The sequence below is a fragment of the Typha angustifolia genome, chromosome 13, assembly GCF_048772165.1.
Source record: "Typha angustifolia cultivar Huaian chromosome 13, ASM4877216v1, whole genome shotgun sequence".
Taxonomy (NCBI): Eukaryota; Viridiplantae; Streptophyta; class Magnoliopsida; order Poales; family Typhaceae; genus Typha; species Typha angustifolia.
Window position 1 is genome coordinate 10,237,235 of NC_133251.1, and position 9,724 is coordinate 10,246,958.

The window sequence follows — 9,724 nt, forward strand, 5'->3', positions numbered from 1 at the left end:
GTTCCTAAGTGGACTCGAGGAAGACGAACCCGAATTCACTGATTGGCATGACAAGTTGTATGAGTACAAGGAGGTGAGAGACTAGTCACCTTGAGGACAAAGTGTCAGAAGCGTGGTGAATTGTTACTATCTGACCACATGGGTTAAGCCAAGTCAAGTCGAGTCAAGTCAGTTACTAACTTTATCTTATGGTTTTGAATTTTAAATAAATCGGATAATCTGCATATAGATCTGATCTACTAGAGATTTTACTTCTATAAATAGGGGTAGACATGTGTTGATAATGATCATTAAAGAAATTTTAAGTTTAGCCAAGTTATTATTTTTATCCTTATCTTTTATCGTAGCCATTAGATCGTCTTTATTTTCATAGGAGTAGATAGAACCCTTTTAAGCATCCAAACCCTAGTCACGACCTTCCTTTACAGCCACCTTACTATACAGCCGTCTACCACACCATTGGCCGTCCAACGACCGCCACAACATCAGTTAATTATCGTTCTACCCTTTTGACCTTGCTCCACTATTTTAACCATAACTTTTTATCCGAATCTTCGATTGACTTTAGATCCGAGACTTCTGAGATTACTACTCCTCAAAATATCAAGATCATCCTACGAATAGATCATTTCAGATCTATAGATCGTAATAAGAAAGCCCATGTAGTTGTGTAAGATAGGAGAAAATTAGTCAATTGGTAGCCACCGATGCTTGAACATTAATCTTTTTTATCTCTATTTGGTCATCAGGGAGGTGTCAAGCAAGAGAGGGTATAACCAAAGGTAGTAAGGAGTTGAGGATTTTGGTTGCTAAAAATTTGTAACATTTTAGGGCTCGCAAGGGAGAAACTAATTTGCTTACTAATATGTGTAGTCATTATTAGACCATCTCCAACTGGGCTCCAAAACTCCAAATTTGGAGCCTATTGGAGCTCCAACCGGGCTTTAAATAGGGCTCCAAATTTGGAGCCAGCTATAGTGGAGCTCCAAATTTGGAGCCTCATTTAAAAATTTGGAGCCCAACTCCAATACTATTTAACTTTTAAAAATGCCAATTTTGCCTTACAAAAGTTTAATTCAAAATTTTAAGTTCCATCTAAATCTTTTATTAAATAATTTAATTAATTAAACTGAATATATAATTAGTTTTGCTAATTAATTTTTAACAAAAATAGTACCATGGGAAAGGTCTCATCGATATCTTTAAAATGAGTCTAATATTAAATTATTTAAGTTATTCTAAATTTTTTATTTTTATTTCGTGTAATATAATTTTTATGCGTTTAGTTAAAAAAATAGTAATTTAAAATTATCTATAAAACTATTGAATATTAGTCTTATTAGAAAGATATCGATGAGAGTTTTCTAACCACATATGTTTTATTAAAAAATAATAACATTAAGAAGACTTATTAAGTGATTTAAAATATATTATATTAATTAAATAATAAATATAGAGCTCGATGCATTGGAGTGCACAGGCTCTTGGCTCTATATTTGGAGCCTTTCCCTTGGAGATGCTCTAAGTGTAAACGAGCCAAGCCTGAACGAGCCGGCTAGTGCTCAGGCTCGGCTCATTTTGAGCCTCTTTATTGGACTCAGGCTTGGCTCGCCTCAGCTCTAGTCGAGTCCTAGTCGAGTCTTAGCCGAGCCTAAGCCAGGCCTAATCAAGCCCAAGCTGAGCTTGAGTCTGAAATAAGCCTATTATCAAGCCTTATTTAAGCCGAGCTAGACCGAGCCAATTCGAGCCCAAGCCAAGCCACAACCTATTTAAAGTGAAAAAAAAATATAAATTGAATAACAAATTTAATCTGCCGGTAGATGGAGGAGGATGACGTGGCGACTGCTTAGAGAAGGAGGGTGAGGCAGAGCTTAGAGGACGGGTGCCGACTACCGAAGGAGTAGGAGACAACGGCAGCTCGAGGAGAAGAGCATGGGTGTCGAAATTTTGAACTACCGACTGCAAAAGGAGGAGGAGGAGGAGGCGGCGGCTTGGCGTCTTCACGAAGGAGGAGGAGGAGGCGGCGACAACTCGAGGAGACAAGCACGAGTGCCATATTTTCGAACTGTTGACTACCGAAGGAGGAGGAGGCAGTGGCAGCTTGAGGCCACAAGCACGGGTGCCGATTGTCGAAGGAGTAGGAGGCAGAGAGGGGATGTAGGGTGGAACGTGGGATTAGGATATTAAATTTGGGGATTAGGGTTTCATGAATCATGACTTGTTGGTTTTATATCGAGCCAAGCCTAAGTGAGCCGACTCTAGCTCAGGCTTGGCTAGATATTAATTTCAAGCCTCTTTTAATGGCTCGGGCTCGGCTCAGCTCTGATCGAGCCGATCTGAACTTGAGCTTCAGCCGAGTCGAGCCCGAAATGCTCATCAAGCTTGACAACCCTAGTCATTATAGAGATGCAAGAGATCTCCAACAAGACCATTAAAATTGATGACCCAATTGTTCTTAAGAGGAAATATAAGATATAATCTTGTTAGACTTGGCTAACCACATTTGGTTTCAAAAAGAAAGATGATGTGGACATTAGAGTTGTAGTGAAAGGTAGAGAGATTATGAATTGTTAAGGAGCCTCCACACTTTTGATAACCGATATAGAATTTTCATTGGGGAGGGGTGACATGTATAGCCTCTCACCCTAAATGTCACTTCTCATCTCACCTTAATAAAATGCTTCAACTAATCCTTTCTTTAGCTAGGAGAGAGGAAACTTTTCTTTTCCTTCGTAAACTAGCAAAAATCTTAGTGTTTCAACCAACATTGCTAGGGTCATTTTCATGTCTGTAGAGTGAAGGCTCGCAATTTAAACTGGTGAGATTCGCCTCAACAGGATGAGATAGGATTTATGAGGTTTGTTATGCTTGTAGGTGAAGATGGGACAGCCATAATCAAAATGGATGCCAAGGTAGAAAGAGAAGTTTTGGAATCACTAGTCTACTTGATGAGGACATTGCTGAGAAGGGATATGGGATATGTGTCGCTTGAGCAGGTGAGAGTATCAGAAACGGTAGTTGTTTGTTGGAAATAAGGGTTAAGACTAGATATTGGGTAGTTTTGGTTCATATTTTTTTTAAAATATGTATTAGAATGAGGATAATGAACCCAATTACAATATTCTTTAAATACAAGTACGTATATGGATCAGAATGAAATATATTCGCATTAGTTTTCTGAATGCAGAAGAATTTGTTATATAAATCGATAGGTAATTAGTAAATATATGCAAAAATTACATTAGAGTTCATTTAAAAGTATAAGAAATTATATTTATACTATTTTAAATCAAATGATATGCGGATATTGATTATAATATTATTCTTTAAGCAATATTTATATCGGCATATACCATTTAGAAGCAAATATAAATTCAGATACCAAAACGGATAGAAAAGTCATAATCTGTTATGTTCTCACCCCTACTCATTCCATTTTCGCTTCTCTCTACTTTATTATCTATTTGAAATTTGTGAACCATTTCCGACTATTTTCTGTGACTTGATTAGTGCTTCTCCAATCTTTAGGTATAATCTCTTATTTATCCGTTTTCTTATATCATTTATTATACATTTCTATATATCCTCGTTAGAGTAGCAAGTATAGCTTGAACTAGCACCCTTTAGATGCTATAATTCCTCAGTCTATTTTTCTTTCTCTCTTTCCTTTTCTTTTTTATTTTCATCTTTTTGCGGTCTTGCGTTTTGGATTGTAATCTTCAGTTCTAATCTTGTCTTAAGACAATTACTAACATTAATTGGGCTGATGTTATCCATATTAGTTGATTACTTTAATAAATGTTTTTGCGACTTAGGTTTGAGCGTAACGACGTAATGTTACTCATTCAATTAAATGAGGAGAATACAACTTGATCCCTTCTACATAAACAAACAGCTTGATCTTAATATCATTCTAATGGGTTCTTCCCCACTTTTCTCCACAAAAAGATTAAAAAAAAAAACACAGAAATATGGACAAACTATGGAACCACAAATCCAGCTAAATGTGTCATTCAAAGGAGTATGAACTCATATGCAAAGCAAGATTGTTTTCAAGGAAATTAGTATTGATCCCCGGAAACTGGAGGTGTCATTCAAAATCATCCAGCTACCTCCATTTAACATGCAATCGATTAGTTTGCAACCAAAAAAATTTTAGAGTGACAAGAAGCCTAGCACAACAATTTCACCTTTTCTCGAGACATCCAGCATAATCCATTTAGAGCTGGCAAGAACCTCTTTTCAAGAATCAAGATCAACAGTGCGAAGACATGAAAATATAATCATATAAGATATAACAAAAGTAAGAACAAAAAGGTTGCTACTTTCTGAAAGCAAAGGAGAATGACCTCATACGCATCAGAGTAACATGCACTAATTAGTAAAGCTTACAGGATAGAAGATTTTTATGTAACAAGTTGGAATATCGTAGTGTCAATACAATGACTTATCCTGTTATATATCACACAAGTTTATATTCTTGTACAGTTGCATCAGAAAGAACTGTGAAAAAACCTTAGGAAGTGTTCATAGCAGTATAATTACAGTTGTAACAGTAGTCTGCTATAAAATTACTCAAAAGAGAATAGTAGTATGCTGTAAATTTTGAACAACCAATGCTATCATAATTCACGGATAAAATTGCTCGACGGCCTGAGCACGTGGAGAATCCTGAAAATATAATGGAATTAATCACATAGACCAACTAAACCAGTGTCATGGGCCACTAGAATAATCTGCTAAGCGAGTTCGACAAAGATAATTATTCAACAATTTTAGCACAAGTGAAAGTTACCTCATTGTACTGGATTAGTAGAACCACCTGTTCTGCTAACTAGTAAGTTAGTAGTTAGCTACGCCTCCCAAAATCGTGGCAGCTAAATTGGACATATAAGCACAAGAAACCCTTTGGGTATCTGCAAAATAGTACTTTTTTAGCCTCCTCTGTCGGAAAAAAAAGTGGTGCAAGAAGTAGAAGTAACAAAACTAAATAGTGAACATACCATATAGGTAAGGCAGTGCCAGAATAAAACCTCTCCAATAACTTCAACAAACCTAATGATTAGAAAGCTAAACAGGCCACTCATACAATATCCAAAACCTTGTCTTAAACTTGGTACTATCTTGAGGATGATGTTAAACTTTTTCTCTCATACTTCTTTGCAAAGTCTGTGAGTAATAAACCCTGCCTAAATTGTAGATATTTCTCTAAACTAGTTCCAGCCCACTGTTGGCAAAAGGACTCATCAGTAGGCACCAAGGAACTAAGAGGAAATGGACCCTTTGGAGCTTTCTTCAAGGAAACGAGGAAACGATGGCGAGGTCGGATCCTCTGCTCCAGAGACAAGCTTAAGTACATGGGGTACTTTGTCAATGACTGCACCTCATTGCGGAGTTCGTTAACTAAATAAAGATACTTGGGCTTTAGATTCCCCTCCAATGACAATGACAATACCTGAGGAGGAGGAAGAGAGGGAGTGAAAAACCAAGAACAACCATTTCAGATAGAATGATGAGATAAACAAAGATTGAACCATACCTGAGTAAGACTTGTTAATACTTTCAAAATCTCAGAGTTGCTCATGCCAATACTCCTGAGGAAATTGATTCTAGGCAGAATTCCATCCTCGATACTGTAATGAAGAAGCTGTGGATGTTTGGTGACCATCTTGACTACACTATCTTTTGGTGCCCCCAGTTCCCTTGACAGGAAAAAGTATCGAGATGTCCATGAACTGTCAATCCTCTGGACAAGAATCTGTGGGCTCAGCTGAACAACTTTACTAACATCTTTTTCCTTAATACCTACTTCTTCAATCAGATACCTGATTGTTGGCTTCAGGGACTGCTCAACACTGTATGAGAATAAAGAGGGAGCAGAAGCAATAATCTGCCCTAAGCGGGAGTTTGGAACTCCTATACTCACCAGGAAACCAACGTGAGACTTCAAGTTCTTTACTGTATACTCCAAAATTTGTGGTTGCCTCACAAGTATCCTTCTCATATCTTTGTTTTTCACACCAACAGATAACAAAAACTCCAATCTCTCTTCAGCAGAAGCCAAGTTTATTTGAAGGCAAGGCATATGCCTCTCATATATGGAAATAAAGTGAGACTCTTTCAGTCCAAATGTGCCCAAGTAATCAATCAGTGGAAACCATTTCTCATCAAAATCGTGTTCTTCTTGAAGTTTCTGAAACCTACTTCTAGAAAAACTGTCATTCTTTAGCTGCAATCACTCAAATATGTGAGAGAGTATTCCATTATGTCCTAAGTAAAACAGACAATTTACTAGAACACAGCTCAGACAAATTTATGAAAGTACCTTTCCTTTGCTGTCCAAACCCATAGATTCCACCTTCGATGATCTGCCCACAGTACTCCAGCAGTCTCGGGAATTTGGTTTATTTGAGGCATCCTCTACATCTGCCGGTATGCCTGCAAACTTCAGGCCATAAGCAGCATCGGAGGCTCTTCCTTCCCAGCCATCTTTTAGTAGCTTTTGATTGCCTGGAAGATAAAATCTTAAGATACAGATTTGCTAGATCTCTTTATTTAATGCTTTTCATGTAATTTTAAGATACCTGATCTTTTATTGGATTTCTTCAAGTTGAACTTTAGCTGCTTCTTATCAGAAAGATTATCACCATGGTACTCCTCCAAGTCTGAAAGATCATCCTGAAAGTTTATAAATAATTGAGATGAAAACAATAGAATACTACTATGATTAACTGCTTATGGAATTGTACAAACAAACCAAAAGTAACTTCACTAAAGGCAAGGAAGTAAGGATCATATGCTTGACTCGAGATCTCACTAAAACAGTGATAGTTTAAACACAATATTAATATTGCAGCAGGTTATGATTCATTAACTGAGTAGTGATTCTTTGCTCTTCCTTTTCTGGCAATATAAATTTCTTAATCATTAGTAATGTCCTATTATAAGGAACATGAAGAAATTAATACACTTAAAAAGGCATCATGACATAAATGGTTCCAAAAGAAAAAAAGAGTAGAAGCTCACAACATTTTAAGCCTGAGTGAGATGTGGCACTAAGTTTACAATGCATTTAGAAATAAAATCGTTAATGGCCATATTGGTACTTATGATGAAGCTTCATGCCCTCCATGCAAAAAAGCTTCATTTAAAGATGGAGCAGTGTTGCTGTGCAATATGATTTATGATACACTTGATTGTCTGACATTTTCAGAACCATATCTATTGTCCATAGATGGACATGCTGACACTAGGTCTGGACATGGCACCCCCAAAAATCAATGTAAAGGTTGTGAAATAACTTCTAGGTGAGCCGGCATGGCTGCAGGAAGCCGCTTGAGCCCTCCCGTAGCAGTTGGAAGGTTAAAGCATCAATTTTTTCCATTTCCATCGCCGGAGAAGGCGATCCGTTCAAAAATGGATTGTGATTTAGTCATAATTTGCTTCAAGCAGATAGCCATTTATAATCTGTTGAACAACATTTTCTTCTCCGACTAATGTAAAAATGGGTTTGTGTTATCCTTTCCAATCTAAGGCAAATGGCATATGAAAAGGCCTGACAATGGCTCGGCAGAGGCTTGACAGCATTTTTAGACGTGGTAAGTCTCCTCTCTTTCTCCCCCTCCCTTTCTCTCCCTTTCTCCCAATATCTCCTCCCCTCTATGTTTTTTGGCACCGTTTGTGTTGGCATGGCACGTACTGTAGTACATGTCGTGTTGATCAGTAGCCGATAAGCACTGTGCCAACGGCAAGGGAATCCTTGCTATTGTCTAATAACTTTTCTATAATAGAATAAAAATGAGATAAATTATGATGCCTCAATACGATAAGAAGGGAAGAATAGCTTAGCTACTAAATATTATTATTTCTTCATCCTGATAAACCATAATAAGATTATATTATCTATTAATCATTGTCGATTATGCTCATATCAATGAAGAACAAATAAAAACTATATGTACGTACCTAGCATCACTATCCTTAGTATCTTGAACTCTCATATGCTATGGAAGTCTTGAATGTGGCTTTCTAATCCCTCTAGTATTCTACTTCATTGAGAGTTTATAGATAGATATCTAGCATTAGGGACCGGCCACATATTTATAGGATAACAAATATGTATCCTAGTCCATCAAAGAACCCTATATTAATCCCATTCTAAACTAAGAGATAAACTCTTTACCTGATTACAACTTTATCTAATCCTAACTTTATAGGATAAATTAATCCAATGATTGTGATTAACTTAGATCATTTAAGAGATAAAGTCTAACATATCCTGACAATAGATTTAAATCTTCAGGTAAGGTTTTCTTGCCAATACCAAAAATGGGATTTGAACAAGTTAGCATTAAACAATTGTCCAAGTTGATAGCGAGGCCAGCATTAGTGCCAACTCGAATTTTAGACCACTAGAGAAAATAGTTCAGAAAAGCCTCAATAAGTTAGTGTCCGTTATGCAGAATTCATACTCATGATAAAGTTGAGTTTAGAATAGCTGAGCAACAACATCGCATTAACAAACACCGGATATTAAAGTCAGAGTTCATAAGAAATTTTGGCCCTCAAGTAGATATTTGAAGAAATTTTTGATGATGCAAGGGGATTAGAGCAGGAAAGTATATGCTCCACAATCAGAAAGTCCTAGCATAGCTAAGTTCATCTAATTCCACTAATCTTCATCAACCCTTTTAGGACTTAATCTATAGAAACGTCCAAAAATTATCTTGATAGGGTCAGAGTAACCTACCTAACTCTCAAAAATCAGCCCTGAAGAAATTTAAATCCTTCTTGAACTTAATGAATAAACCAATCTCCTCATGCACTACAATTCTACTCCTACTAATACCCACCACATTCACCAATGAATAAAGTTTAGCATTCAAAAGGACCTACAAAGGACCCGTAGGGCTACTCATAGAGGAGGTTTCAACTCATTACATATAGCAGATGGAATAAAATACCTAATTCGGGAGAGAAAGGTTATCATACTTCATAAATTATTGATCCTTCGATGCAAATTAGCAACACTCAATACTGAGCATACTACTTATTATGTCAACTAATTTACCCTTCGACAATTAAAGAGATGAACTCACATCGGACAACTTCTCTTCCTCCTCTTCCTCCTCTTCCTCGTCGTCGTCTTCGTCTTCGTCGTCATCGTCATAAGGAGATATTCTCCGGCCATAGCGCGACCGACGGTTGGATTTGAGTAACTTCTGGTTGGAATGCGACGAGAAGACGGCGAAACGGACGAAGCTGGAGCGGCAGAGGGAGTGATTACGAGTAGAAGAAGACGGGAGAGGGGAGAAGAGGAAGTGGCGAGTGGAGTTGGAGTGGAGGCCGAGGAAAGCCATTGGCTTATTCTTCTCCTATATTTCCAAGGATTGGAATATACTCTTTGCACGTTAAGGGATCCCTCGGTGAAGAGGGAAAAAAAAGGAAAGGCGAAATATCATATCTTGTTGGCTTTGAGCACATCCTTATCCCCTCCAACTCCAAAGGCATTGTTCCTGTCCGGCTGGAGTTTGGGGGGATGACGTGGACTGGGCTCTTACACTAATGAGGAACGGGGATCTTATGCGGCAATGGATGTAGGAAGTTCCTGCAGATGAGACACGTGGCAGTAATCTTGCATAAGACTAATCTGCAAAAGCAAACTCATAAGAAAATGGAAGTAAAAGATAATTAGATTACTGGCCACAGGAAAAGATGCAAATGC

General features: G+C 37.5%; 1 protein-coding gene across 1 annotated transcript; it reads right to left on the reverse strand.

Moving 5' to 3' along the window:
• Window positions 1-4,382: 4,382 nt before the first annotated feature.
• On the reverse strand, window positions 4,383-9,472 carry LOC140774859 (transcription termination factor MTERF9, chloroplastic). Its single transcript, XM_073118013.1, has 7 exons — window positions 9,099-9,472; window positions 6,585-6,678; window positions 6,326-6,510; window positions 5,540-6,229; window positions 5,004-5,455; window positions 4,796-4,916; window positions 4,383-4,671 (listed from the first exon to the last, which is right to left on the reverse strand). Exons 1-5 carry the CDS (start codon window positions 9,357-9,359, stop codon window positions 5,120-5,122), a joined length of 1,566 nt encoding a protein of 521 aa, XP_072974114.1. The 5' UTR covers window positions 9,360-9,472; the 3' UTR covers window positions 4,383-4,671; window positions 4,796-4,916; window positions 5,004-5,119.
• Between the last annotated feature and the right edge of the window lie 252 nt (window positions 9,473-9,724).